We start from the raw sequence: 18,304 nt of genomic DNA, 5'->3' as shown, positions 1-18,304 counted from the left end.
CGCATCAACGAACGCGTGGTAGATTTGTATGTAACTAGTAACTACAAACTAGCTTGCGTATCTTATCGGTGTGTCCGCGAGTGTCGTATGAATGGTAAAAATTTCGACAAGCCGATCGAAGTCGATGACACTAGCCAGGCTAAATTTGCTCGCGATAAGTCGTCGATGGAATAGGAGAATTACTAATATCGATGTCTGGCTGACTTTTATGCGACGTAATTGTCTGGAACGCGGGTAATCCGGGATCAGTCTAAACCAGGGATCAAAGACCCAATGATGAAAGAATAAAATGTGACAGATATAAAACATGTCTAAAGATTTTACGTTCGACCGAAAGCTAACGGTATTCTTTAACGTTTTTTTTCTTTCCCTTTATTCTTTTTTTTTTTTTTTTTATCAATAAGATATCGACGAGACCACAACTCACCTAGAAGAGGTACCAGTTTGTCGTTCGGATTGAGCTGGCTCGCCAAATCCCTGCCCAGTTCCTCACATTCGATTTCTTCTGGCAGTTTCTTTCGGCACAGTGGAATTTCCTGAGTCTTGGTTGGTGTTTCGCACTCCGTTGGCTCCAAGATTTCGGTCTGCGATGCAGCGTCACTGGTAGCAGTATTCACTCGGAGCACAACTTCGGTACGTTGCAACAATGTCAGTCCCTCTATTCCTGGTTGAGGCGACATACACGGTGATACCGGAGGAGATGGTCTGTCTTCCTCGACTGGAGAATTCCTCGACGACGATGAAGAAGAAGCCTTCGACACGCTCGAGATCGAGGACGTCGAGGACCTTCCTCCGGATCTGGACTTACTCGACGAGGAAGACCTGTCTACTCTCAGCTCTATCTCGTTCGTTTGACTCGAACGGACGGGCGAGCTAGATCTGTTCGAGGAACCAGTGTTGTCCGTTTGTGTAGGACTGGAGACTTTTCTGTTGTTAGGTGAAGAATTGTCGCTCTTAGAGAAACTGTTGGATAATATCCGCGGCGAAACACGAGGATCTGACGATCTACCGGACGAAGAACTGGAACAGCTTCCAGATCGTCTCGGTACGGCGCCTCTCGAGCTGTCTCCTTCCATCTGATCCGGTGTTCTAGGAGGTGAATTGGTCGGGGCTGCAGGCCTTTCCGTAACGGCCGACGCCTCGATGGAGCTTCGAACTTCGTGACCTCGTGGCCAGCAACTGTCCGTCGTGATCGTCATTGTCGTGGATGCCGACGATGTCGTAATGCATGTAGTGATCGTGCTGGTCGACGTCGACGTAGCGTTCATTCTCTTCTCGTTACGCCGATTGAGCAGCTCGATGTTCTGCGAGGTCATTTCGATGGTGGCGCTTCGCTCGCGGAAGAAATCCTCCTCGACAACCGATGAGGGCGCGTCCATGCTTCGACTCTGTTTCTAATTGTAATTTATTCGATTAATCTTTCGTTTAAGTATAACAGAGACGAAAATTTTCATAGAATTAAACATATATAGATTCTAAATATTTGTTCACAGATGATGGATTTTCCAACTAACTAATAAAAAAGTAATTACTAAGCTGTCTAGTTTATGACTTTATGGGAAATTAAAATTTTTAAAGATGTACATACGAATAGCGTAATATGAAAGAGTCTGGTAATTACTAAAATAAAATAAATACAGTAAAATTTTCTTCTCTACTTCCTTACTACCTCCCTACTACGTACCATAAGAAAACAGTAAGTACTACGAGTACTTCGAGGAAACACTACTCACTATAAGAAAGAATATATCAATAATGGCTGTGCTGTTCCACTGGGGTAACCTACTCCAGCGAGGATGTATCGGTACAATACGCGCTAAACGTCCGAAAAGAAATATTACCTCTCTGTTCTGAGGTAGGGGTTCGCAACTGGCCGCCAGCTTCCTGCGTTCGCGTTCCAGCTGTCGGTTCCTGTCGTTAAGGATCTCGACGCTCTGGGGCGACAGCCGTTCCCTACGTTGCTCATAATCGTGCCTTTTCTCTTGCTGCCTCTTCTCCTGATGATGATGATGATGGTGATGATGCTGATGTCGATCCTCCAGGTTATCGTTATTGTTATTCTCGCTGGTTCGTGATCTCGCCTCACTTGACTGCAGTTTCTTGTTCAAATCGTGCGACAACTTTCCGATCACCTCCGCCGAGTGTTGCTGCTGTTGTTGTTGTTGTTGCTGTTGCGCGGACCGTTCCTCCAACCGATGATGAAGAGCGTCCACGCTGTGAGACTTGGAAAGCTCTGGCTGTTGCGGATGATGATTGTTGTGATGGTGATGGTGCTGCAACGGATGATGAGGCGTGACGCGCAGAAGAACCGGATCGTCGTGATCCCGCGGCGGTGGCCAGTCCTCTAGGCGAGATGTCGGTGACATGGTTCTTTTGTAACTGCCCTCGGTGTCGGGCGCTCCTCGTTCTCGACGATACGCCAAGTAAGAGGCCTTCGATTGACTCCTAGGACGAGAAAATTGGATGCTTACGTTAGGAGATCCTGATGAAGTTAGATCGCAAAGACAGTTGTTCAGAAAGTCGTACTTAAATTTCGTTACGCATTTTCCGAACAACTCAACTACTTATCGATAAACTACTTGATTGACTAGTTTCGTTGTGCAACTACAAAAACATTGTAGGAGTTAGAACCAAAGACCCAAGGAGTTAGAACGAAAGACGAAGAGTAATTATTCGTCTAACGCTGGCTGTTTGAAAACTTTACACCGTGTGATTTACAGTGTGATCGATTGCGAAGTAAGACAGTTAGCGTTGTAGATTAGGATCGATGCAATCTTTAAGAATTTTTGAATTACGTAACGATACGCATCGACCTAAATTCTTACGGTTTTCTTATCTTCATTTTTATTGCCGTAGGATATCTTAGCGAAGATGATCCACCGTCTAGCAAGACAAATACTGTTCTATATTACAATCGCGTCTTCGTCATTTGTTTGATCCGGCACCACGCCCGAAATTTCCGTTATTGCTCAGCTATCAAAAATAAACGGACGAAAATAGAGCATCGCGAAACAGGAAATACGCACATGGTAAGGTTCGAACGTAAATAGTTGCGCATCTGTTCGCTTTGATCGTGCGACTTGACGTACCTACGACTACAAGGTTAGGTTATACTTGAATTTCCAGTTCGCGCCTGCTTAGAGACAGGTTCGTTCGAATTTCGATGAGGTTCGTTCGTATGAACTCGCGTCTGATTATCCAGAAGGCGGCGTCTTTCTAACTGGACGCGATACACGTTGATGGTCGGAGAAAAAAGTGGACGATTCGTAAACACGCGATTTCCTCGAAATTTAGATTCCATGTTCTTTCTCGAACGTGTCACGATTTCTTGTTTGTATTTAGTTCAGACGCAAACGTTCGAGAGCAATTACGAGTGATAAACTTACGCATAATTGCTCTTTGAACTTTTAGATTCTTTTCGTGACCTGCGGAATTTTTTATTTCGATATCTTTAGCGAGGGGGTCGTGAAATGGCAATAAGCTTGAAATACGAGGCAATTCGATAGAATGCAACGTTTATGTTCGGCCGGAGGGTCTGCTGCTAGTTACCCTATTAATACTCGATAGAAATTATCTGCGTACATATATTCATAAGCGTAATTACTGCGTCGTGATCAAATTTCGAGTATTGGCGGAATCGCGATTAAACGGAGACCCCCATCCACGGACAAGGCATAAATAAGCATACGAGCCGATAGAATGGAAATTCTTTACCGATCCCGTTTCTACGCCCATATTTAATACACTTCGCCGCGATATTTACGTTTCTGCGCGTAATTGACGCGCAATTATACGCTAGAGAATTCTAATAAAGCCAGTGGAACGGGACGTTTGCCCACGTCCATGAACAAAATGTCGATTCCGGCTCGTTATAAATAGTATATTCTCTTTTATTCGATGTAATTTATTCTCATATTTGCAATGGCGCATGGGATTGGCGTTAAGGTTTGTCGAACCTATTCGTGATTCCACGAACGGAACACAAAGTGCTCTTTGGCGAGCGTGCCGAGAGTAAAAGTGATCCATTGTTCGGGTGCCTAGCTTGCGAAATTCTTACCAACGCATCCGCGTCGATTAATCGCGAGGCGTGATTGATTAATCCGCAACGATTCACTTGTCGTACCTTTAAATAAGGATACGAAACACCCTATACTCGGATTATAATGCAAGTGCAGCTCGATGAATACCGGATACGACGAGAGCGTGTTACGTGAATTTCAACGAGCGTTCCGGTTCGGGGAACGCTCCCGATCCTTTCCCAGCGACTTTTCCGCAAAGACGCGTGCGCGTGGAAAGTGATCCGATCGTCGGGATGACGGGTAACGCTCTCTTTACTTGCCTAGGATCAGACGAAATTACGTAAGCAACGTTTCGTGCGAAAGTCATCGTAATCGGAAGGAAAGTGTAACATCTGTTGGCAGATCTAGTATGTGAAACGCTTTGTTAGAGAAGAGAAAAGATCATGTAATATCTTTTAGACGAACGATTTACTAACTATTCTTTGAACGTCGGAAGAAAAGAAAGAATGAAAGAAAGAAACTAGGACGTAAGCAAATTTCTATTTTAATGTAGGTGTCAGTTGAAGTGGTTCCTTGGCTACCGTTTATGGTATGATCTTTAAATTCTATCCTTCTTGCGATTCGAAAACAATGACAAACAGTATAGCAATTATCTCGGTCTCGATGCAACCGTTCGGTTGAAATCAAAGTCCGTGACAATCGATATCTCCGATGACTTATCATTAATTGATACTTAATTTCTTGCAAGGTAATAATCGACGTTATTGCGGTTCGATATCTATGTCAAATTTGCTCGTTTCGATCGAATCTGGGCTGATATTGTCATGCTCCGTCTGTCGGTATATCGTCATCGCGTGCCGGATTTACGGCCCAAATATAGGTGTACTTTGAAACGTACATGCGTAACAAGAGTAATGCGAAACATGGTTAAATAGCTACGCCTCGAGTCGCTTTCTTGAATTAATCAATCGCGAATACTATGTTCGATGAAACATGACTTGATTATAATTAGATATAAAAATCTAATCTCTTGCGATTCTTACTTAACGATTTATATATTACTGTCTCTGTTTTGTACTTTCTTTGCTTGATGGGAGAAAAATAAGTTTTACGAGTCACATGATTCTACATAAGGGTTTACGCGAGGGAGGTATAAGACAGAAAGGTAAAACAGAAACTTTTCTTCGAAGAACCGCTGGACTAGAAGTTCACACGGCTATCTTGCGCTGGTTTTCTGTCCCGTTCTGGTTAGGAACGTGCGTGGCTGCCGGCGGAAAAGAAAGTTTTTGTCGTAACGAGGTAGTCCGAGCGAAGGACGAAAGTAAAATTTGCATCTCGATTCTAATCACGTGGTTGACTCGACACGATTTTGTCGCGATCGGACCAGAGAACTCGACACCAATCAACTCGTCATAATTTTGTCAACAAAGAACGCAAACGGGTCAAGCGACTCTGTTTAAATTTCTTTTTAAAATCTTCCACGAGTTTCTGAACCACTTTTACGACCATTCTTTCGAATAATACCCATCTCCTCCTTAATGCTTCCTCGTATACGTATATTTAGAGAAAATAAATCTCCTTAATTCGGCGGGACCAATAATTCGGATCCGCAACAAAGTGTGTCAAGTGAAACGCGATTAGTTCGAAACAAAAATGACCGGCGAACTTCCGAACTATCACGAGACCCCGCATCAAACAACAACCATTAATTCGCACTACCTGCGTCACGCACAAAAACATCCTCGAAAATTAAAGCTTCAAACGATCGGGTCGAGAGTTGGTTGGCAAAAAAAGGAAAAAGGAGGATCTCACGAGAAATCGGCGCGGGTCCGATGCTCTATCATTTCCGAAGCGCGCGATAGTTCAGCGTGAGAACGAACCTGGAAGAAAAATCAGCCATCCCGGATCCTCGAGCACGCGAATCGCTTCCGCGAGCGTTGCGTTCGTACGTATCTTTGTCCTAGAATGCTCCGACCTCCAGAGCGAACTCGATTCGGCTCTGCCTTCGACTTCCTTTTTTTTCATGGCTTTTCGTTTAATCGTCCAGAAACGGCCGCGTACCGTAAACGATTCCATTGTAAAATCGCGCGTTACGTAACGTGGCCGTGTAACTCGATGTGTTGCGCAAGCGACGCGGCGCGTGATAGCGCGAGATATAGGTATAATTTTATAAGTATATACAATTATGTAAGCGGACACAGGAGACAGGAGTCGCGACTGCAGGAGACCGCGATTTCCTGTTGCGTTCTCCGATCGCGCAAATTCATCCGCATCACCTATTGAATACTTTCTTGATTACCTCTTGAGTCGATCTCGAAACAAGCTAGAGAAAAACAACAATTTCCAGTCGGATCGATGGAAAAGCTCGAACCCGGAAAACAGATCGCAGGGAAAGTGTTTTACAAATTGCTTGGCGCTCGAGATATATGCACACGACGTGCTTTTAAACGAGGACTGGTAATAAGGTTCGTTCGTAAAATAAGTAACGAGGCATTTTGCCGGACGGAGCTGACCGCAACGGGTAGCTGGCGAACATCAGGCTTAAAAGTTACTCCTGGTAATGACCATACGTAACGACGTACACGCACGGGACCCCTTTCACGACACGTGTTTCTCCTCGGTTCCTCTTTTTCTTCCCTCTCGAATGCGGATAATTATCGCCTGGGATAAAGCACGCACGCGAATAACCAGGAGGAAGCTGTCGACGCGTTCGCGTCTTTTTTTTTTTTTCTCCCCCAGTGTGGCGCGTTTGTCCTTACGTTCTGGTGGTGATCAAGAGAGCTTAATTAAGTAGGCGTAAGCGCGGAAGACACTACGACGAGGCTAAAGCGTTTCTTTAATCGTGAAACTATGATTTTGTTCGTTTTTCACGTTTTCCGTCTATACTTCCCTCTTTCACGAGGTAAAGGCAGAGGAGAAATCCCAGAAGTTTCTAAAAGTGGTTCATCGATTCTTAGGCTCAGATTAATAGCACGATCAATTAGGAGTCCACTTAGCGAACGTAGCCAATTTCGAAACTTTATTGCTTCAACTTCCTTACCGTAATATTAAACTGTATATTAGGGAGCTGTACGTATTACGGAATTTGCTACGATTATCCATTCCAAATTCCCTGTCGTAAATTTCCCTAATAAAAACGTCTCGAAATACCGTTGATTTTCTCTCTTTTTCCTTTCTTCGATTATATCGGACATAGTCTAATCTGCAGGCCGGTTTTTCGACAAGCCGGTGTTGGTCGAAAAAAATGATCGATAAAAAATCTAAAAAGACCGATTACGTAAGGCAGTGCGACTCGTTCGATCGTTAAGTTGAAATTACCTATAAATCATGGGTCGAACAACTGCAGCCTGTAAAAAAAAAATTTGCGAGGCAAATAACAATGCTGCAGCTCTGTTGTAGGAGTTAAAAGTAAAATCGGCGAATTATTGGCGGGATGCAGCTTCTTTCGCCCGGTAGTCGCTGCAAGAACCAGTATATCACGGTAATTGATGGTTAGCAGCGTATTTCACGGCCGGTCGCCTTCGATCTATAGCCGAGCTCAAATGTTGGGCGTTTATCTCCAGAAACGATATCGGCTTTGGACAAGCAGATAATACCAATGCAAACATATTGACCTGCTTTTTTCGAAATTCCAGTGCATACCTTTGACTCGCGTTCTACGATCGGTATCGATAAGACTTTACGCCGTATAGTCGATGTTTATTCTCGAAAGAGGAAAATTTATGAAGTTATTCCCAGCAATCGCTAGTGTACACGTGCTTGCACCATTAGCGTAATTCGAAGAAATTATAACAGCCAAGCTTTCAAACGTTCATGATGAAAAATTAATTCGAAAGTGATCCAAGAGAACTGTAATCGCGTGAGACTGTCAACAATGTTACTCCTTAATTTATATTTCATTTATACAGAGAGAACACTACGTTTGAAAACAACATATCTAATGCGAACGCGTTTCATTATACGCGTGAATATCACGTACATCGCGAAGTGACATTTACATGCCACGGTATATCGATACGAAATAATACATTAGGAAGGAGCAGCGGATATTCGAGAATAATTTAAGTTTGCCTGGATCGTCACGATTTTATTCCATGACTGCGAGGACAGATAGAAGTGGCGTCAAAGTGCAATGTCGAGTACGAAGATTCTGTGTAAGAAAATTTTTGCATTTGTTAGTCCTTCGTGTGTTTTCACGAATATCCGCTTACAATCGTTTAGCTAACTCTTTCGTGCGCTATCGTCTGGATCTGAAATAATTAGGCGTGTTGATAATATCTTCTTAATACTTTCATCGGTTGTCAGTTTGTTGCCACGACCACGACATCGAGTTCTCGACCGATTTGGAACCAATAACGATTCCGTTCTCCTTGCCTCGATTTGCTTTATTCGATGCGATTACCAGTCCCCCGGTCCACCGATCGGGGAACATTAAATTCCAAGTAAATACCGATGCGTGTATTGTGTATCGAGGCACGAACAAGAACGAATCGTTCGTGCAGTGAGATAAACGTCGTTGAAATGTTCCTCCGAATCACGAATATTCCAGCAAGCTTGAAATTGGTTGCCTTACCAATTTAATACGTGACCAATTAAGTTCGTGCAAAGTGGAAAAAGTGGTTTTCATGTTATTTGGAGGTGTCTGTTGGGTTGTGAGAGGCCGTGTTTTAAACTGGATTTATTTATCATCGTTTATTTGCGCGTGGGTATGCGGACGAATACGTAAACCTTCTGATAATTAATTAAATGCGAGAAACACCGAGTGTTTACTTCAATAATATTTCTTCAAGACAGGGCGATCAGTGACAGTGTATCGACCGATCGATTTAATAATTTAAAATTTACATGAAATACTTAGTTTGTTTCTCTTTTAGGAATCTTTGGTATATGATTTTACGATACTTGACCTATTCGTATTTCCAAAACATGGTGCTCTGAGGGGCGGGTCTCCTCTCTTTGCTTAACGAACTTTTGATTTTTCTTCAAATGAAATGCTACAACTAAAGTAAAAGCTTTCAACGCTGGATCGTTCGGTAGGCTCGTGAAACATCGAATGAAAGTCTGTGGATGCCAAAGATGCCAAGATTTCGTCGGTTAAAGCCATTGAGGTCGAGTTATAGTTGGTAGACAACAGCGGAGACAGCGAGTTACAGAACAATTATTACAACACTTCGCTAATTAACTCAAACCGAGTTTGATCACGCGTAACTTCGTCGCCGATACGACGACGACCTGGCGAACCGAGAGAAAGAGGGACGGGCGAAAGAAGGAAGTGCAACAATTTAATATTTATGAGAGCGTCAGGGCAACAGTTTAGTCATTCGGACGGATCGCTGCGGCGATCGTCGTATCCGGTGGCACGAAAGGATGCCGATTCAAGCGAATCATCTGGAACGCGCGTTTTCATGCCGTGAAGTCCGATGCGCCTGCGCCGTGATGGGCTAATACCGCTTGCCGCTTTTAAACGATCGTCCAACTAGAAACGTAACTGTATAAATTGATTCGGTAACGTAACTATTTATCATATAAATCACGCTATGTGCATAATGCAAATGACAACTCTGAAGACTTTTTTTCCATTTGCTAGAACGGATTAGAGAAATTAAAAGCTGAACTCAATGCATAAAACGCTTCGTAATCAGAGAGACTAAGACAAAAATATGATTCTCAAATTTTTTTATCCCAATCTCGCTGTCGTTTTAGCAAACGAAGACAATCTGAGAACTTTCAGAAAGACGCTAGCGTAAAAGAAAAAATTATACGTTTCAACGACGCTATCACATTTTCGTCAAATTCAAGAAATTCTTTAACGATAAAAGAATACGAATGAGATAAAAATGTTCCAAAGATCGTAGTGGAATTAAATATCGATACCGATATCTCGAAGCTCTGCAATTCGAAAGATCTATTACTTTATCTCTTTCATACACTTTATCATTAATTCACAAAACACTTGCGATCGAATTCCACTGAAGGTGGCCGACGTTTTAAACCTACTCCATAAACTCATAGCCACCTGTCACCTTTTGTATTATCAGTTGTCGCTAATCAGGCGATTCAAATACAAAGCCATATGGAGCGTTTCAGTCCAGTCATCGTTCCGTAAGCCGCTTGAAAGCCTCGATCAATATTATTATGTCCAACCCTTTGAAGATACTCAGAAGCTCCGAATTATCATCCGCATTATCATACTTTATTCACAAGGGCTTCGTATATCGTCGAAACACAGAGAAACCCTAAAATGTTGGCAAATGATCCAGAGTAACGACTAAGCCGATTTCATGGAATCGCGGTCGCAATATCGATCGGTGCTCGCTTTCTACGTTGAAAAAGTTTATTCAGGATGCCAGGTCGAGTGCAACGTAATCGACTTGGCTATTGTTTTCGCGAGAGCGTTGCTTCAAACGGCGCAGGTGTTAACTAAATACAAATGGCCACGATACCTATGCAGGTATGCGTATGTAAATGCTCGCATCGTGAACGCGTTTCTACGTCGGCTTTGGTTCTTTCGAGGCTAACGACTGACAACCAGCTGTTCGTTTCGGCAATTTACAACACGAAAAGGTAATTAGCACTTACAGAAAAAGACATCAACGGAGAAGGTGTACGTCAAACTAAATGAAGACGTTGCGCGTCGTAAAAAGTGAAAACAGAGGTACTGTTTGCCACGAACGTCCTGTGAAACTTTGGAAATTAGAGACTGTCGCCTTCGGCACGTCCGGGAAACGATATTCGGTTCGAAGAACTTTTAATTTCCTACTGAAACAAAATCCAAACAAATTGAAGGCGTTTCACGAAATCGAGTGACCACGAGCTTTATTTCGTTTCGTCACTCGGTTTCTTTTTCTGTGGAAACGCAGGACCGGACGAACAACGGCGACGATGCGAGTGAAATCTCGTGCTGTTTGCGTTGCACGAAAAGTAGGTAACCTTCGTTCGCTGGCGATCTCGAAAAATGCGTTTCGACTTGAGGATATCGGATGAAAGTACGCCTCGTTACCCCGGGAATTGCAGCAGTCACAGTGCTGTCGAGGACACTGTCGGCAATGTTGGGCCGACTTTTTACGAATCGGCAATACGAACGATTGAAATTTGCGGCTCGTTTTTTCGATCCTTGGATTGCTTTTCGAGAAGGTCCGCGACGCTGCGTTGCTCGAAATAATCGTCGAATTTCGAAATAACCGTGAGGCTTGAAATTTAAATTGTTTTATAGATAACTGTGTTTCTTAATCTTGCAACGCTGTTTGCATCCAATCGTATTTTTTTATCGATATAAACCTTTTGTTACCTAAAAGGATTTTTCTTTGTAGAAACGAGAACGAGTTTGAAATATCAACATTCAAGAACCACGGTAGAATTAAAACAGTCGATAAAAAATATTACAAAACGCAATAAAACAAATGGTTATTTTACACTTAGGGTAACATCTTGTTACTTTAATTGTTGGCAACAAGCAATTTTTCTTGCCGCGAAGAAACGACCGTCCACAGAGCGCGACGCGTTACTCGGGCACAATTAGCAATTTTCCACGATTCGCTCGAATTTCATCGTCTGCCCTTGGTCTCGCGTCGCGAGTCACGGTTTTCGACCTCGTCTTCATGGAACCCGCTCCTGCGGCCAACGTACTTGTCTTCTCTCCTCCTACTCAGCTCTGAACACCGTGGAGTACTGTTATGAGTAGCAGAAATGCTGAACAACGGGCAGCCATAAGCATCAACGAACAGGTATTTCGCTATTTTCCCATGGTGCACAGCTATCACGAATCGATCGCTACTACTTCCGTACGAATTCTAAAAGCAGTTCACTCGCAGTCTCACGAAAAACGCGTTATGTCATCGCGACCTGGAGGGAACAATCGCCAATTACTCTATTGTCGTCGATGACGCGGCATCATTCTTACATCTTGCGAACGAAGCTCCGTCGCGACATTTGGATTTTTATAAAGAAGAATCAGCATGAAGAGAAGTGTAAAGGAAGGAAGCACAAGAGTGAGTTTCTGCTCACTTTCCACTGCCACGCTTTCATCCTACTTTGCTACCACTATCAGCACCTGTGATCTTGTTGGAAAGATTTGCGCCTGATGAATTAAAAATAGGAAATGGAAATACTTTACGTAAACGATTTCCTTCCGCCGCGGAACAAAATTTATTCGCAACAAAAATAAAAGTTATTTCCACGTACCGGAGGAAAGATGAACAATGGAAGTTTCATAACTTTACCTTTGGTCTCGATCAAGAAATTCCAGAGTGTCTCTTGTAAGTTAAACACGCCTTTAACCTGCTTATCACGAGTTTGAAGGACACGCCTGTCCAGATAATTGCAAGGCACTCGAAATTGAAGATAACTCAAAAGTTGGACGAAGGATAAAGTTTCTACGAGCGTAAGCTTTTACAATCATGCGAGAATTTGCATATTTATCTCGCGAAATAGAACCTTGACGTGACATGTCCTTCGCTTCAATTGCTCATCGCATTCGAAACTCCATCCTTGTGTTACGCCGTCCGGTCTGGCAACTTATACCACACCCAATGATCAACGATCAATCGTTTCAACAACCAAAAGATGCAAACGATCCATGAATCATCCTGGAAATTCTTGTCACCCATCGTGTTAAAACGTATCTTAATTTCAATTCTTTGTTGATCGAAGCACAAAAGAACATCAAATTATTCGCGTGTAACAATGAATTCAACGTTCGAGCCGTCCAATACGTTTCGTTGATTTGCGTCACAAACGATGATCGTTGTTCAAACCGATGCAAACTTAGCGATATTCGTTATTATCGTTTCTGCATTTAGCACGAAACCTCGTGAATTTCTTGGCGCGCGATTAATGGAAACTAATACGTTGTTTCGGCTCATAAACCTCTCGATACGAAGGAAGATTCACTTTCGCGCGTCAGTCGACGCTTATTTCCATTCAAGGTCCCCGTGATTCATAAGCGTTTATAAAATGCAATTGCACGCTGCAAACAAACGCATGACAGTCATCAGCCTACTACGCTCGTAACAGCCTGCATTTATTATAAACGCGCATAAGCGAGACGGGAGTTGCGTTGTTTTCGTAACGTGTGGAAATTCAGGTCAATCGCTCGATTCCTCATCCACGCGTCTTCACAACTATACAGTTTCCTGTTTTCGATCTTCATGTTGGTATACGAATTCCATCTAATTTTTCGATAGCGACAATGCAATAGTGATAAGTTATTCACCTTCAAATTTTCCACAAATTTGAGAAATTTACTTGTGATCGTTATTTTAGAGATAAGAATAAGATAAACGTATCTGTGTTAAAGAACAACTAAAAGTATAAAGGAAATGAGAAAATTTTAAAACGTCGCGTCGATGAATAATGGCTTGGAGTAACACATCAGGCAGTATTGCCTTTGTTTCAGTGAAAACCATTTGATAAAGCTCGTATCTGTGCGTGGGAAGAGTGTTATCGGCGTTATCAAGCCCGCATGACAGCGTTAACCTGCGTACTTATCGCTCGCCCTCGGTAATATATTTCGTCCGAACTTTCAAACGCGTTGCGTACTATTCACCGGGTTCTTCTTGTATGGGTATACCCCTAAAAAAATTCTACAGACGTTGTACAACAACGATTCGTGCTTAGTGCATTCGTTTCTGGCCTCGATAAATTACGTTGCGTCCTTGGCGGCCTGATACAATCCCTGGAAGATCCTTGCAGGAAGTTGCCGTAAAAAGAGGAGGAACATTTGCTACACGATTTCGCTTCGATCAGAATCCTTCATTTAATTACAAACAACGTTAATTACTCTCCGAACGACACTCGTGAATTAAAAGAACGGCGGTAAACGCGTAATAGATCATCTTGTAGCGGCTGGTCGCGAGAACAATTAAGGCATTTGTCAGCGCTTGACTTCGCGTTCGAGACCAACGAAAGGAAAATTATCCTTGAAAGTTACGGGCTAATTACCAGATAGAAATTGGTGTTCAGCGCTCGCTGTATACTCATAATATCGCATAATAATCGATTTCAGCAAGTTAACTCGACGATTTACTTCACACTTCTTTGAAGGTTCCGCAAATACTGAAATTTCTACGCGTCCGTTTCACGCGACACATTCCAAAACGATAAACCGTGCACTTGACACGTATTCTAATAGCGACGCTAGTCGTTGAATTAACTTTACGAGGGACCGACGTTTTCGTTGTTATGTCATTAAACGTAGCGTGACGCGCTGGTGCAAGTCCATGATGGCTTTTTACGTAATCCCACAAAGTCTGCGGGACAGGGTCGCGACACGTTTCACCGTAATAAAAAGTGCGCGTTTACGAGCCGGTCAACAACACGAACACGTGGCTACCAATCGACTTTCACGTTCTTACAGGTTAGAGATAGGCCGAACCGCAACGATCGGCCGCTCTACTCGTTTCTGAAATTTTTCGCTTTACTCTGGTAGCGTTAATTCTGCGGTAAAGTCAGGTACAACTTGGTAGAAGAAGCGTGTCGATCGATACCTCGAGATTCGATAAGAAGCGACCTGTGGACTCGTGTCGAATTTCTCAGGGAAACGTGAAACTTTGGTCGAATTCGCCGCTAGCGACGAGCATGATGAAATATAAACTACTGCGAATTTTACCATATCGAAAGTTCGATCTGGCTTGCATAATTCATGAGTTTGTATGAAAAAATAAGAAAACCCTAGGAAGATATGATTGGAGCATTCTAAAGTCCAAATCCCTCGAATCGTGTGAACACGAGTTCGCAATAACTCCGAAACATGCAACGCTTTCACGAATCCATCGCAAATACTCGTGAAAACCGACTTCGAAAACCCGAAACTATTAGCAGAATCAGCCCGCATAAAATTGAATTCGCTCGTGGTTATCGAGCCACTTACGAACAGTTACCTTCGCTCTATCGATTCCTCGTCAGTGTTTCGATAACATTCAAATGACAGCGCTTCCAATTATGCATTAGTCATAGCACCTTATACGCAATAGCAGTGAGTAGCAGTACAAAGATGGTACCATCAACAATCACAAAACCTTTCACGAAAAGACGTCGTGTAATTTCATCGGCTCGTCAATTCGCTACGTCAACGTGATCAGGGTAAATAAAATGGTCGATGATCGGCTTCGTGGCCTTGACAGAGCCGCGAACGACCGTAAAGAGGAGGCTGCTACCAGGTTGCGTAGTATGTTCCTTGCAAACGACGTACAGTGATTCATGCTCGACCCCGCGGCCCTCGTTCGTCCGCCATAACGGTTTCAACGTCGATTAAAATACGTAATGGACACCTTAATTGGTGAGCGACACGTAACGCGTGCCTGCACGATCTAAAATCGCGGAAGTCGCGGTTGTAAAACGTCGTCTACTTTCCCACGCTTCGAATTAATTGCTCCCTGACAGACACCGTGAAGGTTTTTCTTCTTGCGTGCTGAGTAATTCATACATTTGCCATTCTAGAAATAGTTACTGTGGTTTCTGACAAGTGGCTAATATATATTTTCAATAGGAAGAATGACAAGAGCACGTGGCAGTCAACAACTGACCGATGTTGATGATCACAAACCGAGAAACGTTTGAAAACACGAAATCGGAGTCGATCTAAGCTCGTTTCATCGATCCAGATCGATTACTTGGTCATTTGAGTAATGCCTCGAACGAGTTGGTTACAGAAGCTAATCTAATTGAATTTGATCTATTCGAGTTGTTTAAAACGTGTCAGCGAACTCGAATTTCTTCGACGATTCGATGTCTGTTTAAGCTGCTATTCGACTGTGGCTCGGTTCTCGAATTATTCAACTTATTTGTTCGGATCGATTTCACTCGATTCCACCTCCATTCGAACCTCCAATTACAAATGAACCGATCTGCTACACCGAGAACGTAAATCACCGGACTAGAATCATGTGAATTAATGAGGTCAAAGCGAGCAAGCTACATTTTAAGTTCGAGCGTATAAAACGCAACGGCTTTTAATTGAATGAGCATCGTGCGAACTTGTCGCGTGTTCAGTTGCTTGTGGCACGCAAACCTGCCCGTTTTTACCTTTAGTTCATTAATAAAAACGACGATAAAAAAGGCGTCGGGGGGAACATGTGAACGGTGAATGAATTATATAGATCAGTCTTCGTATTAACGTGGGACAGAAAGAATCGTCCAATAAAAGACAGATATGAAAGTTATATAAAAGTGGCGGATGAGACAACTCGAATCTTTCATTTGGAATAATAAATCTGATTGACGCGTATCCACCTCGCATATTGCTCGACGAATCACATACGTTCTCAGAGGTGGAACAGCAGGAAGCTGAAAGTGCAACGGGGCATGTGTCAAAAAGAGATACTCTCAGTGTCGACGCCCACGCACGTGCTGACCACGTCAATCAAGCAAAAACGATTTCTACTGAAACGACAGCTCGATGTGTTGATTGGAACAACATTTTAAAACAGTGTTGCTCTATACATTGATTAACTTGGACGCGGAAGAACGACGAAGACGAAGGAAGCGAATAGAGCGCGAGATTCAGGTTCTGCAACATTGCGAGATCAGTGTCAGCAGATTGGCCTCTTTTCCGATCCGGAGAAACGACTAACGCGGAGGAACGGAGCGTAAAGGAACACGTAGAAAGCATTTGTCAAGAGGCCAAGATCTCTCGGTGGCATGTTAAAAAGCGGCGAAACAAACTGGCACGGGCTATCCACAAGAAGTACTCTCATTTTCCATGCTTCGCTGGTCGGAGACAAGGTCCTCCAAAGGTTCGCGAAGATGCGTGCTAACAACAGAAGAAGAAGAGTGCGTGCATTGGAGAATGAGACCGTGAATCGGCTCAGTGGAACGAAGATGGCAGAGCGAGGTTGTTCGAATAGCAGAGTAAGATCAATCGATAGATAGTTAATTGTCACGATCATCGCATGGAAATCGACTGAACTGGGATTGGCGGTAACTTCGACCGTGCATGGAGTTGAGCATTAAGTTGACGGAAACGTGCACAGCACCTTCGACGTTTTGTCTCGCTTATACCTGTGCACTTATCTTTCCTCAGGAATATGATTCGTAGAAGGCTGTTCTTCGTTTTATTGCACCTTTCGTTCGCGATTTTCTTTCCACTCACGGAGACGTAATTAGGAATGACAAAGACCCTTATGCTTCTTTACGACGACGTAAAAATGTTTTAGTGCTTTCGGTGGAACCCTCTCCCGTAACAGAAGACATCTAAGCGTACGGAAATGGCAACAATGTCCAAATTTAGCTTCTATCTCCAGTTTCAATGCTACGATATCTTCAAAAAGATATATGAGTTTTCCAGAAAACTTACTCTGTGTATTTATGCGACGAAACGAAAAGATTAATAAAAAGTGGAGTTGATCACTTAGACTTCTGAGAGGCTCGTATTTCGTCTAAAAGTTCGAAGACAGCGAACAAATACGTCTGAAAGAGCACGGACAACACTAAAAGCCGGCAAACACCATTACCAGAGTGGTCGAGTGACAGAATCCTTTCTTCTGAGACGCATAATCGCAGAGAAGTTCAGAGGTTGGAGTTGTCGTGGTTTTGTCATGTCTTGAAAATCGATGTACCCACACTGAGGATGGCAATCTCGAGACCTCGCGTGCCGAGCGTTCCAATTTTACTTTTCCCGCGACTCGCGCACGATCGTTGTCTTCTCGCCTCGTGTGTCTGTTCGTTCCCGCTCGCTGTCTGGCGATACGTTCCAACCGCGAACGAACGAAGGCTCGGGTGAGAGTACATCGTCGCAGGATGCAATCTCATGTGGCAAGTGATCGAGGTTATTTATAGACTAATTCAACCGTGAAACTATGAGCGATAATGGAGACGGGAGTAAGAATGGAGAGCAAGAATGTTCCCTTTCAGCAAACATATTACTTTTTTGTTACACGAGAAGATAATAAGCAAAGACTTGGTATCGTAGCGATTAGCGGTGTAATGTCGGAAAATATATAAACAAGCAATGAAAAGATGTAAACTAATAAATTGAAAATGTTCTTCTTGTCTAAAATATTTTTTCTATCATTTCAAAACTGAAGTTTTATCATTTTCCTCCTGTGCATTTGTTTCCTTTCATTCAATTTAAAATTACGAAACATATGAAAAGCCGTGCTATCGATTTCGATAAAAGCACAAAGCACTCGATCATGGAGGACGTGTGAACGCACAGTCGCTTCGAATTAATAACAAGAAGAGAAGAGAACAGAGCAGTAGCTCGATAACGCGGAAACAGCTGCGGCGATAAAAGGGATCGTGTTCCTCCGTCCCGGCGAGGAATTGTAACTTCTCCGGGTCGCTGGTGA

The 18,304-nt window shown here is 43.2% G+C and overlaps 1 protein-coding gene across 3 annotated transcripts in view; it reads right to left on the bottom strand.

The window, feature by feature from the left end:
- The window catches only part of LOC117235132, a 162,366-nt gene that overhangs the window by 6,104 nt on the left and 137,958 nt on the right, over window positions 1-18,304 (bottom strand). For all 3 annotated transcript variants that reach the window (XM_033496878.1, XM_033496879.1, XM_033496881.1), the window contains 2 exons: window positions 1,842-2,445; window positions 428-1,394 (listed from right to left, as the gene is read on the bottom strand). In XM_033496878.1, the coding sequence (XP_033352769.1) occupies window positions 428-1,394; window positions 1,842-2,445 (1,571 nt within the window). The remainder of the gene's footprint in view (window positions 1-427; window positions 1,395-1,841; window positions 2,446-18,304) is intronic.

The sequence above is a fragment of the Bombus vosnesenskii genome, unplaced genomic scaffold (genome assembly GCF_011952255.1).
Source record: "Bombus vosnesenskii isolate JDL3184/JDL3185 unplaced genomic scaffold, Bvos_JDL3184-5_v1.1 scf7180000013314, whole genome shotgun sequence".
NCBI lineage: Eukaryota > Metazoa > Arthropoda > Insecta > Hymenoptera > Apidae > Bombus > Bombus vosnesenskii.
The sequence above is the reverse complement of the archived record's forward strand: the minus strand, read 5'-3'. Positions and strand labels throughout refer to the sequence as shown.